Below are 17,277 nucleotides of genomic sequence, written 5' to 3'. Positions count from 1 at the left end.
TAGCAACCAACTAGCACGGCAGATCGTGTTATTAAAGCTTGAGAAATGATTTGGCGGAAATAGTACCCCCCCCCCCTTTTTTCTTTTCAAACCACGTCCTCCAACTGTTGCTCACAGAACCGCACCTCGATTCAAAATTTTCATTCGGTTTCAGTGTATACCTTACAGGTGTCCGCCACAAATTTCGACTACAATATTCGGACCCACAGCCAAGGACTTTTGCTCCTTTTTCCGCAATTGCGAGAGCACAAACCAAGTTAGAACATCAGGTCGCTTGCCAGTCCTCGTGCCGTGTCCTCCTCTCCTCCAGACAAGAAGGGCGGTCAGTCTAAGAGAGCGAGAGAGAGATGAGAGGGAGGCCTCCCCCCTCGGGCACTCGTCGGAAGCCCATTAATCCCGTCATGATTCACCCTTATCCCGGCGTTGACGCGCGCCCTCCGACGTCACATCCCGCACACCAATAGGACCGCCGCAGCGCCGAAGAAGCGACAGGGGACGCGCGTCAGCGTCGCCCCCGTCTTTACGACGCCCGCGGCCTCGGGCCACGCCAAACATCGTTTTTTATCGTACCTGTTTCCCGGGGCAGCAGGCCGCGGCCGATAGGCGGCGCAGATAAACACACGCACGCACGCGGGCACCACTACTTCGGGAGGCAAATAAAGAAAAACAGCGCAAAAAAGAAGGCAGAGAAAGACGAAAACGCAGCCTGAGCAGCCTTCAGGAGGATGGCCGCAGCGACGTCCCTCAGTGTGCCGAATATGCCAGGTGTTGCAGCGAAGGTGGACCAAAAATTTGTATAAACAGGCTTTTTCAGGTACGAAGGCAGCTTTTGCGGCACAAGACATCAGAAAACATGTGTATAATGATAACTAGTTAGCCGCTTAACTAACTTCTGATTATTTTTTAACTATAAGAGTTAGGCTACTGGTTGCAATTAGACGTGTGGCCAGTCGTTAGTAAAAGCCATATCAGCTTTAAGAATTGCGAAAACGCGATTACCCTCGCCGCTGTGGCTCGACAAAGTTTGGCGGCATCGTGCGAATAATACACACACATTCGAAATGCTACAGCGATGCGACTGAGGATGAAAACTTCCAAAATCTTCATTCGCCTCTCTTAACACGACGCACAGAAAGCATTAGCTATACACCACTAACTACTCTTTCCCCATCTCCGTGAAAGCACCGAAACAAATGCGCTAATGTACCACGTGAGCATCATGTCGCGAACACCCGTAACTCAGCTCACCACGACACGGCAGCGTGAGTGGTGTGTTCACTGTGTTCTTGCTTCGCCGACTCGCTCACGACCGCAGTTGACTCGCACTGACAGGGCCCATTCCCGCTTAAAATGCGCTCAAATGATCAGAGGCTGATAAAATAAGAGCGTGAATGGGAATGAGATGAGTACGTTCATACCTACCGAGCTACGTATCTGGATAGTTAGCATACTCATCGGCCAGCGCATGAACACGGTGCTGCTTTCGGCTGCGGCGCAGCACAATGATTTCTCCGTAGAAACAACCTGACAGTTATATCACCGGATCTTTCAGCTGCCGCCGACAACTACCGAGTTCACGATGCATGCTATGCAAAGGGCAAAACGAACAAAAAAAAGTACTCTCTCGAGGTCGAAAGTAGAGTTAAGCATGAAAAATGATTGCAGCACCGGCGTAGCACACTGGAGGGACTGAACCTTGTTGCAAGGCAAGGTCTCGTCTCGGCCGAGCACAACCATCCGTCCCCAGCGTCGATCAGACGGGAGAGTTGGCAGAGTGTAATGTCTGGTGCGGAGCCATGGCGCCGGCGCGGCAAGTTTCGAGCTAATATTAACGAATAGATGTGGGTGGCCCTACACACTTCGTCAATTGTTAGAACACGAAACTTCGATGCCGACACCACAAGTGTCTACATGCGGGTAGCAATGAATCCCCCTCAATTAATCAGTCCAGTTTCGACTGTTACCATTAAAAAAAAAGCAAGCGCAAGCAATAAAAAAATCATAGCGAGTGATGCGCTCATCATTTCTTCTTATTACTGTAGCTGAGCTGGGAACCTGAACAACTGTTATGTTTGACTTAACCATCCTGGTTTCCGTTCTGGTCACCACAGTGTGCCCTAACTGCGACGCCACCCTGTGGTGTGGCTACTGCAACAAATAATGTCAGTAGCAGCAGCAAAAACTGGCAATGCAAAAAAAGCAAAGAGAAAAATTCCCTTTAGATCACACAGCTGCCCCGAGTAGAAAGCCGAGGAGACAGTAGATTGAAGACCACAATGCTTCAATCGCTACTGGTGACAGTATGAGGGGGGAGGCCTTCAACCTCCCTATTTTTTTCCCCACCGAAGCGCTCGCAATCAAGAGCCGAGTTACAGGGATCAAGTGGGGAGAGAACGGTCTCGAGAAGGGAGAAAAGACGACAGCCAAGACAGACGGAGAAACGACACAGAAGAAAAAACAATGGGAGAAGAGACGCTGACAAGAAGATTGAAACTTCCGCTTCCCCACCGACCTTTTTTTCCCTCGCGATGTTTTCCCCGGCAACAAAACAGAGAGCAAAGCAAAGGAAAAGAGCAAACACTCAACCAAACCAAACAGGGCAACAAAATGCAACACTGAAGAACCGGCCACACGAGAAATGCAGGCCGGCGAAGAGAAAGCAGACGAGGAACTCCGAACGCTATTCCCCAGGATTTTGCTTTGTTCCCGGCTCTTCCGTTTTCCCTTCCTTAAATGAAGCCATCATTTCCTTCGCTTGAGCGGCAGCGCTGGATAATGCGAATGAGAAAAAGAAAAGGTAGCCGCGCGCTACACTCAACCGCCCAGACGAGCGCCGAGAAAAGAAAAAAAAACAGGAAACGAGGGAAGAGAAAGCGGAGGACACGATTGATTCCTCAGCCCCTGTCGTCCCCCTCTTTTCCGCAATCCCCCCCTCCCCCGGTCGCTTCTCGCGGCCCCTTTCCTCTTCGGCGCGGCTTGGGGAGGAAGCAGGACCGCGGGTTCGGCTCTGCACAGATCCTGACGTGATTGGTAGCGCTGTCGCGAGGCAATCGTGGGGAAGACAAAGTCCCGAGTGGCGGCGAGCCAAAGGCGGACGCCTCCGGCTTCCGTCTTTTTTCCCCCACGAAACCCGAAACTCAGGGATAAGGCCGCGCGCGCGCGGTCTGGCAGCAGCCGCCAGTTTCCGCTTCCTGCTGGTGCCTCCCTTTGGCACATGCAACCTAGAGATATCCCCCTATAACCAATTCAATCCTGGAAAAATAACTTCGTTTCCAATTCTCCTCCCAGCCGTACAAGCCACAGCTCGCAGGAGTATATCACAACGCAATAGCCATGCCATATCCTTTACCGATGCGGATGAAATGTGTCTAGTTAGAAGCCAGTGAATCAAAACTAGCAGCCGTTCTTGTTGCCGACACCGCGGCCTATAATCGACCGATCAAAATTCTGTACGCGTAAAGTTAACGTCTCTGCAAAGATTTCGTCCCAGCTCGCCGCCACTCTATGGACACGCGCTACGCGGGAAAGGGCTCTGATTACGGAGAATCAGCTTAGCAAAAATAAAAAAACACTCATTTCAGAAAGCAAACACTAAGGCTGCCAAAACGAGAGAGAACAGCCGTGCGCATACATGAAACGCCGCGTGGTTTTACACTCCAAACAGAAAGGAGTAAAGAGGGTGTAAGCTGCCCTCTCAACACACTCCCTTTAGAGTGTAGAAGGAGCACCGAAGAACACACAAAAACATGGTGCACCGAAAGCGATAATTTGCTCACGTGGAGCTTGCCCAAAGCGCCAAGTTGAGGAAACGTGAATGAGGAGTGGATTTTACAGGTAGCTGATAAACAGCTTACGATGGATGAGTAATTTCGTTTGTAATCTGAGCTCGCAAAAAAAAATGACATAGTACTCCAAGCGCTATCAAACAGTTTTAAAGTGCGACATCGTTGCATCTTGAGAAGAAAAAAAAACGTCCAGCAACTCATTCTACAGGACATGCGATATAGCGAATAACACGCCAACCTACAACCAATTACCCAAAGAGGCCTCCGCTACTCGTGCACGTATGCATGTGCGCTTGAAATACGATACAAATTACAAAATCAACGCGAAAAACGAGAAACACCAAGGTGCACTTCTCTCCCGCGCGCCGCACTTAACCACGAAAGTCCATTCCGGCGGTTCCATCGGCGGGCAATTTGCGCCTCCCGGGGACAGCTTCGGAGGAAGCCAAGCGCAGCCAGCCAACAGCCGAACCCGGTCGAAGCCGCGGCCAGGACCCGAGTTCTTCAACGCCTGCTTTCGATCCACCGACTGCGGCGCCTGCCCGCGCCATGAATGGGGAAAAATAACCGGCCCAAATAAAAAAAGGGAAAATGGGGAAAAATGGAGAGGAAACACAGCGGTAAGAAATAAATCAAACGAGAAAGGGGGCGGCGCAAAAGTGTGGTGCGAGAACTGGGCGACGCGCCCAGATCGACCCTATAGATCTTGCCGAAGAAAAGAGGCCAGCTCGCGTGTCCCGACGGAAATGGACCGGTCGCGTCCGGCTGAATGCGGAGCCCCTCTTTTTCAACGTCACCACGGTGGCGCCGGCGGCCGCCAAGGGATCCTTCTCGGCGCACCACCAGTGTTCCGTCGCCACCACTGCGCAACCACCACTCGCGGGGAGAGGGACGCGAGGCCATTTGACAGCGGCCAGCGGGGGAGGAGGCGGCGCTGTTGATTGCCGGCTGAAAAACCTCACGAAGCTAGAGTTCTCCATAGCTGCGCGCAAGGACTTCGCCTCGGTGAGAAGTTCAAATCCTGGGGCATGTCCCCGCTCCGATTGGTCATTTGCACTGTGCAGTAGTCCTCGATAAGCGTCGAGCCACGTACTTGGCAACTTCATGGAAAATACCTCTTCCATGGGATCTCCAATTTACGCAGTCATCTGCCACCTGCTTTGGAAGTAGTTCCGTACATCTTACACCCCCAACGCTTGGCGCAGGAGCCTTTCGTTTCGATCAGATGGCTGGGAACGCCACCTGGCCGTCGACGTGAAATAACAGGAGATATTTAATTTGGACTCACATACAAAACGATTGCCTCCTCCTCCACTGCAACGAATCTCAAGACGATACGGCGCTCTTTGTTCACGGCCAAACCAAACATGCGCAGAGACAATGAGCTTCGCTGGCCCTGCAGAAGCTTGTCAAACGTGCAGGCGCACCGTAGTTCGCAGAAGACTCCCCTTTCCCGCCATCCTTCGCAGTACTCGGAAAATGGGAAAGGCAGTCACGAGGGCACACGCAGTGGGGGAATTGGGGAAGACGAAATAGGGTCCGAGGGAAACGGTGGTTATAGAGAGAGAGAGAGAGAGATGGGATAGACTACGCGCACGTGCGAAAGTCGCCACCACACACGCGCGACATGCAAACTCGATTAAAAGCGTCTCGCGGGGACCTCAATGAGCCGGGGTGAGGGGAAGGGCGGTCCGGGTGAAGGAAAACAGGGAAGTGGTTTTAAGGCACTTTAAGAGAAGGAGGACGACGACAGGGGGACGATGGCAAAGGATGAAGAAAAAAAGAAAAGTAACGAAAGGAGCCCTACTAGAGGCAAAGCGGAAACGGTAGCGCAGCACACTGAACCCAGCCCCCTTTCCCTCTCCCTACGAGTGCTCGGCGTGAAATTTAATGCGCGCCCATGCAAACGCGCCCGGCGCCCACAGGCAGCGAAGAGGGGAGAGAAAGGAATCGGACCCCAGGGATGAGGGGAAGAAGCGCCGTTTCCGGGACAAGCGTAATGCTCCGGTCCCCATCCTCTCGCCATATCCTTCCAGCATTTCCTCGCTTTGCTTCCGAGGGGAGGATGCTGGGAGTTTTTCTGGGCTCCCCGCGGCAAGCGCGCACGCGCGGGAGCGGATGTCCGCGCGGTCATCGTGTCGGAGAAGAGGGCGAACCGAAATGTGCCGGCGGAAAGACTGCGGCCAGTTGGCGCACCAAGACGGAACCGCTGGCGCAAATGGCAACACATCGGCACCAGAGAGTGGAAAGGTGAACGACCTGCTGTGTGCGCGTCTAGCCGAATGCACAGGCTAGCTGCACAATATGTCCTGGCGGCCGGAGGGGCCACGAAAATGCTAGGGACCTGCAGGTGCGACAGCACTCCTTAAAAAAAATTATTTACACAGTCTATAGACTGTCCATACACTTTGCCTGTAAAGTGTGAAGCCTTTCTATAGACACATTCCAATACAAACCTTATAGAAAGTCTGGAGACAATTCGTAATTTACGGCAATACACTGTTAGTAGACTTTTCTCTACACACTATGAATTGACAAAAGGAATAATCGATCGGAAGGCAATAGAGTCCATAAAAAGCCTAGAGACCACTTTCATAAAGGAAGGACGCACAAAAAAGCGAATTAAGGACATTGGGCCGAGAAGCAAGATCCAACAAATGGAGCCGGAAAGGGTTTGGAGCAAATTTCGGGTCTTGGACTTTCCCTGAACTTCCCCTTGAGATCTAACCCACACAGCTCTCTCCACATCCACTTTGGTCAGTCACATGTTCTCTTCCCTTTCCTGCCCACCTTTTAACACTCTTTTCCCGCCACATTTTCTCACCTCTCTCCATCACGCGACCAAACTGACGTAGAACTGACTCCTTTCGCTTCGCTCTTATGTTTGCCACTTGAACGACGCCTCTTACGCGGTCATTCTGTGTCCGGTCCTTCCCAAGTCGGCAAAAGCCAAGCAGGTCGGTCCGCAACCACACTGGAGCTGTTTTCCAACCACCCAGCAATGCAGCCAGCGCCACACACCGGAGCATTTCACGGTTCAGTGACAACGAAGGGAAGAAAACGGGGATATAAGGGAAACAACCCGTCCTCTCTACTCGGGGACTCCCACGAGCGCACCGTCGCCAAACTCGCGGCCCGAAACTAAGCCGGGCTACAAGTCCCAGAGAACATGGCACGCCCTGTACACTTCGCTTCACACGGCCGCAGCACGACCTGCCTTCCGCAAAATGTAAGCCTCCCCGAGCACAGCGGGCAGAGCTTAGATAGGGGGAAAAATGCAATGGTACAACAACGAAAGGCGAAACAAGCACGCTCGGGCGAACCCAAAGCCTCGCCGACGGCGAGCAGCGGTGTTTCGGCCTCGGCGAGCGCACACAAAGGACAGGACAGGCGGAAACAAAGGGTTCCTGCACGCGCCGGCGCTTCACCGAGAGCTCCTCCACCCTCCCTCCCTCCTTACCCCGCACGGCGTCGGGACAGGACACTTGACAAACGACCGGGCCGCGGCCAGGTAGTGTATAAGGTTGCCGGCTCTCCTGCCATACTCCCCCCCCCTTCTCTTACAGCCATCCCACTCCGAAAAGTTGGCGACAGCGCACAGCGTCAGCGACGCTTCACTACTCCGCCTACCGTACACTCGAGTAGTACACGCTGCTGTACAAAACAATGCGCGGCAAACAGGTACAGACGCGGGAAACAGGGACACAGGGAAATAGGGGACGCGAGGGTGGATTGATGGGAAGCGAGGCATCCTCGGTTTCTTTCTTCGCTAAGGCATCGGCGAATTCGCGAAACAACACGCGGACTGTCGGCGCGGCAACGAGCGGCGCTTTCCGAAAGTTGGGACACGAGACCACACTCAGCAGTGCTGGGAGGGGGAGTGACTTTGCGAGCTGCTATTCGGACTCTTTACACAGTGTCGCACAAGGTTTGCGCGCACGAAGAATGCGGCTGCGGTAGCGATGGAGGCGCAGTTTTTCACGAAGTCCGCCGGAAGGAGTGACACGTTAGGCGCCACAAAACTCCGAACATGCAGGAGAATTAATTGCTAGCACGGCCAGGTAATGCCTCAAAGTGGGAAGCACCGCAGAGACGATTTTTCTTCAAGCCCGCAATGCGAGTTTAGCCGCGTTTGCAGCGCCGTAATTGCTGGCCACTAATAGTAAACTTAGGCTCTCTGCCCCGGTGCAGGCAGCGTAGCCTACGAAGCGTTTGCAAGAAGTTGGTAGTGGTTGCCAAGATACACAAAGCCTGTCGCGCCCACGGGGCGCAAGGGCGTCTGCATTCCATTCTTCCGGCCAAGTTTTGGTAAGTTGGCGTCACATGCGGAACCATTCCTTGCCGGCCGTAAACGAGGAGACAGTACATAGAGAGAGAGAGAGAGAGAGAGAGAGAGAGAGAGAGAGAGAGAGAGAGAGAGAGAGAGAGAGAGAGAGAGAGAGAGAGAGAGAGCCAAATTGCAAGCGCCGACAGTGCTTTGCACAATACGATGCACTCGTCTTGCGAACTAAAGTAATTGTGAATTAAACAAGCGCAGAGACTCCTTCACAACCGTTTGGCCCAGATTCAAATGACGTCAGTTTCAGCGCGTAAAAATAAACAGCAACCTGAATGTCGCCCAGAGTTTACAACAGACGGAAGATTCATCTATGAGTACAAATCCTCGGCGCTGCGATAGCAAACCAAGCCATCCTCCGAGAGGGAGCGCCCGCTTCGATGGGGACGCTGGCTCACAGGAAAATCCTGTACTAACACTACATGATGGCACCTTTCCCGCCAGGGGTCCTTGATCGCGTGCTTGTGTTGTAAGCTCGTCAATGCGTCGCCAAACTAGCGCTAACCGCGATCGATCGAAGGGACACGTAAAGCACGCCCCAAGCCGCAAAACAATTCACTCGCCCCGACAGCACCTATAGCGGAGCCAATCAGAGAGTACAACGTTCCCCAGCCCCGTCAACAACCGACCGACGGACTCCTGCGTGTCCATTTGTCAGGACACAAGGGGAGACGAGGCAGCGACGCTCCTTAATGAACCGGATCACAGAGCCGTTGTTTCCCCCGAACCCGCCCCTCTCCTACGGCGGCGATAATAGCCTCCGCGAGCGCAGTCCAGGCCGCGCCTCGCCATTCGTCTTCGTCACTAAGTGGCCGCGAGGACAATCACGGGCCGCCATTGCAGCCAGTCGAGGACCGGCCCATGCGCGTACGCGACCTGCCCACTCGGGAGAAGACGGGGCGGAGAACACCTTCGCGCCGTTTGGCACTCTTTATTTCCCGTTCTCACAGAATGAAGGCTAGCCCCCCACGCACAGGCTGCCAGGATGGATAAGAATAGAGCCAAACCGCCCCCGTGACACAACTACTAACTACAATGCCCCGGAGGCAGGCGGGCATCATAAGTGCCAAGAGTTTTGTGACGGATGCGCGAGCTGTTTATATCGAGTCGCCGGAGGAACTCACCCGACCGCGTCCGCGGCAACAAGGCGAGAGCGTTCTTTGCAGACGTCCCGAGTTCCTCGCTGGAAACCGGAAGACTTGAGAGCGCCGTGAGGGCTGCCAGAAACGGGCGTTATGGTCTGCAATTAGGTCTCCTCACATCCGATGCTGCCATTTTTTTAAAGCTTCAATTTTTTGTCACTTCATTGGAGAGGACTCTCAGTGAACACGCGCATACTGCCTGCGACCCGACCATATCATCCCCCTAGCGACAGCAAAGACTAAACTTGAACAAGACCTCGCAGAAGTGTCCGACACATTCGCTTAGCAAAGATCATCTTCCCCACTCATAATCACTTCAGTTTCTCAACGACTCATTAAGGCACACCTATTCAGCTCAAAAACTAATCAGTGCTTATGGAACAGAGATACGCCTCAAGTTTCGAGCTGTGAGCAAATTGCATGGCTCTGGACAAACCTGCATGGATTCACCACCGTATACACACGTACAGGTGCGAGCAGGCTAGAGTTTTTGCACCCGACCGGGCCTGCGAACACTGTATTCGAATGGCAAAATGGCGCGACCACTGAGCAAACTGAATGGAGAAACCCAAGCATGCATAATTACAGTATAGAATAGCATTCCTGCTACAGCGATCGAAAATAATTCCGATTCCAGTGCTAGACACCAGCTTTAGTGCCAACTCAATTTACAGCTTCGCCCATGAAACTCGTTAGGCGAAGTACCAATACTAAACACACATTGACCATAGGTTCACGGGTCGGCAGTGAGGAGTCACTCATTACCAGCAGCGCGAGCCAGGGCAGGGGCGCGCCGGTCAGGGCCGCGGTGCGCGCTCTGGCCCCCTTGAGCAGGCTGCGTGCCACCAGTCCCTGCAGCAGCTGCCTGCCCAGCGTCTCCCTGGCCAGCTGGGCTGCCTTGGCGCGAAGGCGCTTGCCCAGGCGCCGGCGGCTGCTCGCCGTCGCACCTGCCACGCCACCGTTGGCCACGCCCCCCGTCGCCGTGGCGCCGCCGTCAGCAGCGCCGTTGTTGCCTCCCGTTCCGGCGCGCGTCATGGGAGCCAGCGCGGCGCGGCTGAGCCAGGCCAAGCTGTGCAGCAGCACCTGGCGCCGCTGGGTCTCGAGCAGTTGGCGCAGCAGCCGCTGCTGCTGGTCGCCAGGGGACTGGTGTTGCTGGTGGCTCCGGTCGCCCCGGCGCAGGCTCGACTGCAGGCGGCAGCGCGGCCGGCCTCGAGAGAGGCCGTTGCTGCGCACGCGCACACAACCCGGGACGCGACATGGAGCACGTCCGAGAGTTTTGTTGTTGGAATTAACCCCCCGACCCTAAGCGAGCACAGAGCACCACGCGGCGTAATTGGGGACCAGTGGGGTCATCAAGCTAAGCTACCCGTGTTCAATTTCGCTAGTACGCCCTTATGGTCAGGATAGGGCCTCTCACTTTCCTATGGCCTTGGGCGCAAGCGCTATTTGACGATGCTCTACTATTACTGCATATATTGAATAAACGCGAAGAGGCAGCTACGGTCCAACCAGTGTTGGGTAGTTGTTTTCAAGAATTAAAAATATTGAATAAACTCGAAGATGGAGTCAATATTTGGTCTGCATTTTTGAAAGCCTTCGAGCTGTATCTTCGAATGTTTGACCATCGCTCTCTTTCGGCGCAAACTGCATAAGGAGGCGCCGTCAGATGCGCTCGTAAGAACCGCATTTTCATTTTTCTTGCGGCTACTACGTAGGTACCAAAGATGAACGCTGAGGATGTCTCATCTATGCCTCTGAAACCAGGATGACCACGGTAGGGCGCTGTCCAAGGTTATAACAAGGTTAGACAAAAAAAAAAAAAACAAGCCTCTATGAGGAACGATCCCAGGGGAGAGGGCGAGTGCTCTGTGCGACGCATTCAGGCCCCGAACCCAACGCGTCTGGGGCATCGCTTCGTGAGACGATCGCGCAGTGGCTGGTGCAGACTCAGTCGTGGACACTGCCCAAGTCTAATCAGGCTAAAGTCAGTACAAGATAATCAGGCGCGGTGGTTTTCTTTCGTGGTCCAGCAACAGCGAAGCATCAGGGGAGCGTGCGGCGGATACGTATACCCCGTGAATAAACCTGTATACGTATCTGTAACCAGTAGTACTGCGAATTAGAGGGCCACACCTCATATCAGATTAACAGAATAGGAATGGCATATCACGACGCAGACGGCATATCACGACGCGGACGGCACATGATGACGCGGACGGCACCTCATGATGCGGACGGGATATCATGAGGCGGATGGCATATCATGAAGCACGAAAATTTTCAGCGCAAACTGAACCAGGGAGTTCGCAACAGTTATTTCGTACGCTTCCCTTCGTAAGAGTGACATTGGTTCGAGACGTCTTAAAGAAGAGATGTTCCAGCAACAGCGAGGGCGTTGGCGCCGGTACTAACGAGGACTACAAGCTGTTCGGAGTACTAGAGACACTTTTCGCAGGAGCATCAGGGAACATTTTGGGAGTCATACTCCTTTCTCTCTCAGTCCAGGTGACAGAATTTGTGACAAAGAGGCCAAAAAGGGACGAAATAGAGATGAGAACAACGACTTCACTTGGACACGCAACATATCAAGGGTGTCGCACTTAATGGAAATGTCTATTGCACCCACTTCGTGACCCGCGAGACTGGGTGACGAAACCTACGGGATAAAGAGATATCCGATGAAAGGGTGAAACAAAAGTACGAAAAAACGGTCGGTGCTTGGAGTATGTCTCCGTCTTACACACATTAAAAAAAGACATAGCCGATTCCTCTGCGATATTTAGCCAGTCAAACGAACCTGCAGCTAACCTTCCGGCAGACTCGTGTCATCCGATGTACGCTCGAAAATCAACGGCACATGAAGCACCTAGGAGGTAAAACTAACAACCAATGCCGGAAATAACGATGGGCGTCAGCTATGAGTGACAGTAGAGGTTAACCAGTGCTAACGAGGTCGGCTTACAGTAGAAAGAAACCGAAGCTTCAAAACACCGGATGAAACGCGTGCATTGAGTCGTACGCAGAACACGAGCAACATTCCTCTCAAACTCGTTTCATCGAATGCGTCTTCTATGGAACTACTTCACCTGCTGTGACAATAACGGTCACTCGCGACACCTGCTCTATTAAACCAAAACTTGATTTCATGCAAAACTATTCGCTATTGAGCCACACTATCCCCTAAGGGGAGCTAGAAAGAAGCGCTTCAAACATCGCGGTGGTTTTATCGGTGCAGGTAACTAAAGCAGGGGGTAAATAACAAGAAAAAACAACACAGGAACCTGAACAGCACCTGGCATAAAAACAACGCACAAGATAGGCCATTGGAGGGTGCGAAAACAGGTACCGGAAGTTACTTCCGGGCCGTTTCCGCCTGCGGAGAGAGCGCGTACGCGCGCCGTGCCGACGTCACCAGTTCCCATTTATGGGCGCGGAAAGAAAGACAACGACGAAAGTGGAGTACTGCGCCAGAGAGAGAAAAAAAAAAGAGGAACGCAGGGAAATGGTCACGGTGGCTGCCATACCTCTTAGTACGAGACTTATTCGAATATGGGTCAGAATTCCGTGTTCAAGCACTCCTATGCACACTGCACGCCTCTGTTACCTTGCGGACATTAAAAGGTGGCGTTGTGCTCTCCGCATATTTTCGACAGTATCGTCAAGGCTACTCTTTTCATATACCATGACACACGTTATGACAAACGCTCCGCGAACAATGTTTTTTTTTTCTACGGAATGTTTCTCGGAACATTCACGCACACCAAGTGAGTTAACATAATGACAAACTGATTTTTTTTTTAGATATACTGCCCACAGCCACGACAGTAAACGCTTAATTATTACAGTAAAAAGAAGCTGGACTTGTCACCCTGGCCGAAGAAGTTTCGCCTGTGATGGGCAAACGCGATCCGGAGGACGAGCTAACTTCAATGTGGCAAAATGATATCAGTTCACGCTAGGCCAGTGGCACAGTTCCTACCTCACCCACTTCTTAAGGGCGGAGAGATTGAAACGAAAGGCAAGAGCTCATCAAATTCCTCTCAGCCGCCTAAGAAAGGACTCGGCCTACACTTGAAAACAGCGATGGATCAAACCGTGGACTGAAAAGCACGAGAACTCGCCCCGCTCTCCGAGTAAAGCAAAAAAATTTAATAAATAATGACGTGCAACGCAAAGGAAACCGAAAGTATAGATAGGCCAAGCTGTCAGGCTGTAGTCTGATACAACGCAAGAACGAAGCGGCTTTTCTCCATAAAAGGACCCCCTTCCAGCCAATGGCGTCGGCCGATTCTTATGACCCTGCTAGCGTAACAATATAGGGGGGGGACCGCCCCTGAGCATGGAGGTAGAGAACTATCCCCTTTCATAAGCCACTCCCTGTACTGTCACACTAGCAGGGTCATGAGGATCGGCCCATGCCATTGGTTGGAAGGGGGTCCTTTGATGGGGAAAAGCTGCTTCTTTCTTGAGTTGTATCCGACTACAGCTGGTGTTACATCGTTTTGGGCAGCGCGTAGCAACACGAGGACCGAGCAAAAGAAGACGCGAGGGCTGCTGAAAACGAAACTAAAAGTGCACTCTCCCTCATCGCCCCCCCCCCCCCCCCCCCACCTCACACCCGCCCTTGCTTCTTTTTTGGCGTTTTAGCCCACGCTACGCGAGGCCGTCTCCGTGTTGAAATGGCTGGAACGAATAGCGACAGGAATTCAAATGCCAGCCGACGAATTCTTATCTCCCAGGAATCGCCCTTTATCACCAGATGGACAGAGAGCCGACACGAACTGCCTGTGAGGGGCGCGATGGTGGAGGAGATTACGCAAGGACCCATTAGCTAACGGACTGCAGGTTCGTCACTGGAGTCCTTTTTTTGCGCTCTTCTTTACCTACTCGCCCAACAAAAAAGAAAGGAAGAACGAAGCGAACCAACGAGTACACCGCAAGCGGCCGAAAGCCAATTTCCACCCTCACAGCGAGCCCGAACAGGATGGAAACGCCGCGGACTCGGTTCCAAGTGAAACGCCGTAATGAACGAGTCCCTTATATACATGTAGAGGGGGCAACGACCACGGGACCCATCTCTCCCCTCTCGGTACGTCCCTGAGCGAAATAAACAAAAAAGCGAGAGAAAGAGAGAGAGGCTCATAAACGCCATTCAGCGACCCCGTAGGCCGTGAAACGACCTTGCGCCAAGCAAACAAGCAAGCGGGCCTCGCCGCTGGTGCGACAGTCAACGAGTGGCGCGGAGCTCGGGCTCCGTGCTCCACAGGCGGAACGAAAGGCCGTAAAACGGGGCGTCCGGAGCGCCCGGGAAACAGTAGAGGAAAACAGCGCCTCGATGTAGAGCACAGCGCAGGTACACGCGGAGTAGTGCAGCGCTACGGGCGAAATCAGCGGTGAAAGCAAAACTGGCGCTCGTCGCGACAAAGCGCACGACCAGCGAATGCGTACACATACGCCGCGAACGACAGGGGGACGATAGAACAGATGGAAGCAAACAAAAAAGAGAAAAACAACAAAAAGGAAAGGAAGTAGTAAACTACAACAAACAGAATGAGCGCAACGCTCGCGGCAACGAGTATAGAGTGGACGCAGTCCCGATATGCGTACCCGGGTAGAGACACGAACAGAGGGGCTGAAAAAAAAATTTATAGAGATAAGCAAGGACATACACTATATATAAATAAAAAATGAGCGAACGATGAGCCAGTACGGAAAATAAGGACGTCGTGGAGTCGCGTGAAAATAAGTTTTGTTTTTTTCTGCAGTTGAAGGTAAATACGACGTGGAAGGAAAGCAGTTCGCCACAGACGCCGACCATCCTGGAGGACCACAGACAGTTCAGCCAGGCAACTACACATTTCATTCTTATAGCCCGCTTATAGGCCGCGCCTTCCGGCTCGACCGACCACTAAACCAACGGCTGGAGAAGAAACTGACTTCCATTTGAGCAGCGCGTCGACCGAGTAGCCGCCACCTATCGGACGAAAGCCGAGTCGTTTGCGGAAGGGGAGGGGAGTGGGTTGTCTATAGCACGCACCCCCCATTTCCCCCCTCTACAAAGCGCAGTCCATTATAACTGCCCATTACAGGCCGCTGGTAGCGCCTCCGTTTCCGCTCGTACACAACCGCCGCCTTTAGCCGCGCGGGACAAAGGCAACGCGCGTTCACAACGGCACCGCCGCTGCCGAGCGTTGAAGCTTCTCGGAAGATACACGCACAATAGAAGCTGCACCCCAATGGACAAAATTGTGAACAAACACTATTTTGCGACTAACGAAATAAGAATCATTACGAAGGTGCCAATTTGGGCTTTTTAACCTACCCGGAGCACGCCCCATTTCCACACTCGATATTTGTAAGAACACCAGATAAAATGCACCAATGTAACTCAACCATTGGTGCCTATACCACTTAACGCCACTTTTATTTTTATTTTGTCAGAAGTACGTAATTTCACCCTAAAAAGCACTATTTGGTTTTCGTCGCCAGAGATGAAATTGTTTCGCCAACATTTCCACAGCGGATCGAGCACCTACAGTCGGATATAACTCGAGAACGAAGCAGCTTTTGCCTGTCAAATGACCCCCTTCCAGCCAATGGCGTCGGCCGATTCTCATGACTATGCTTTTTGCCCATCAAATGACCCCCTTCCAGCCAATGGCGTCGGCCGACCTCATGACCCTGCTAGCAGGATCATGAGAATCGGCCGACGCCATTGGCTGGAAGAGGGTTCTTTTTCGGGTAAAAGCCGCTTCGTTTTTGTGTCGTATCCCAGTAAGTCATTCACAGCGACACAGAAATTCGCCGGACGTGCCTGACTGATGCCTGAAAAATGTGAACCGCCGAGAACCCCGCCCAGGGGTTGACCAGTGCTATAAGGCGGCATTTTCCTTTTCATTACTCAATTTCGTCTCACTGCGTATAGCTGCACGAGTCCAGCGGCTGCCTGCAACATCGCGTCCAAGCAGCTCCAGCAGGAGTCCCCCTGTAACCACACCCCGCGGGGACATAAAGGACAAGTTCCGGCCCGTTCCCTGATTTCCGTCGTCTTCCGCAGGCGCTCTTACCCACTCCCCTCCGTTTTGATTTTTTTTTTCTTTTTTTGCACGCCGAGACACGACCCCCCTCCCCCCCTCTTTCCCCCGGGGAATTACGCTTCCCCGCTCGGCATCCGGGAGCAGCGTACCAGTGGTGCGTGCGCCGCCTGCCTTCCCAGCGCTGCTCCCGGGTCGGTGGTCGGGGACCGCTCTACACCGGCCGTGCAGCGGGAGTCCCGCGGAAAATCGATGACCCCCCCGCCGTTCTCGCCGGGCATCTTTCCCGGGGACGACAACACACGGCGCAGATCGAGTACGCGGCTCGCACAGAAGGGAGCGAGAGAGAGAGAGATAGTTAACCCGCTCTGTGCACGAGGGAGAGAGGCGATCGCACGACCCGCACGTACTACGTGCATTGCAGACAGCGACAACGCGGCTGCATCTCAACAACGAGAACACATGAACAAGAAGGAGCGCTCGCCTCGGCAATGCCCTCGCGACTCGCGCGAGCACGCTTTGTAGCCGTGGCTCGGCCAGACGCGACCTCTTCCCTCTTCCTCGGCTTCTTCCCGGTAAACGCGCCCGCATGCCGGGAGGATGGGGAAAAGAGGGATAACGCGTCCAGCGTCCGGACCCCGGCGCGCGCGCCGCAGTGCGGGAACCGATCTCCGGCGAAGAAAGCGCTGGCCTTGCCTATCGAGTGGGCTAATCTCCTACACTGTACCTTTTCCTCTGCATTCTTCCTTCAAGTGACGTGCCACACGCCAAAGACGGGATGTCTGGTAAGAGAAGGTGTAGCAAGGTTGATGATGATGATATGCCGCATCCCCTGGCGCGTGTTCAAGTAACTAAACGGTCAAAGAGATCCGGTCCACAAATACAAGTCGGCCGCCATCAACGGGGCGCCAGGGGTGGCTTTGTATATATATATATATATTCACAAAGAGACCATCCGCACCGAAAAGGGAGCTGCTGTA

General features: G+C 53.3%; 1 protein-coding gene across 50 annotated transcripts in view; it reads right to left on the bottom strand.

Moving 5' to 3' along the window:
• Window positions 1-17,277, bottom strand: part of LOC144103794 (CUGBP Elav-like family member 2) — a 541,184-nt gene that overhangs the window by 193,996 nt on the left and 329,911 nt on the right. For 15 of the 50 annotated variants that reach the window (XM_077636458.1, XM_077636448.1, XM_077636461.1 and 12 more), the window contains exon 2: window positions 10,029-10,488. The exons of the other annotated variants lie outside the window; for them this stretch is intronic. In XM_077636458.1, coding sequence (XP_077492584.1) covers window positions 10,029-10,488 — 460 coding nt within the window. The remainder of the gene's footprint in view (window positions 1-10,028; window positions 10,489-17,277) is intronic. 50 annotated transcript variants of the gene reach the window in all.

Source organism: Amblyomma americanum, chromosome 9, assembly GCF_052857255.1.
Source record: "Amblyomma americanum isolate KBUSLIRL-KWMA chromosome 9, ASM5285725v1, whole genome shotgun sequence".
NCBI classification, from domain to species: domain Eukaryota; kingdom Metazoa; phylum Arthropoda; class Arachnida; order Ixodida; family Ixodidae; genus Amblyomma; species Amblyomma americanum.
This window is presented reverse-complemented; position numbering and strand designations above follow the sequence as displayed.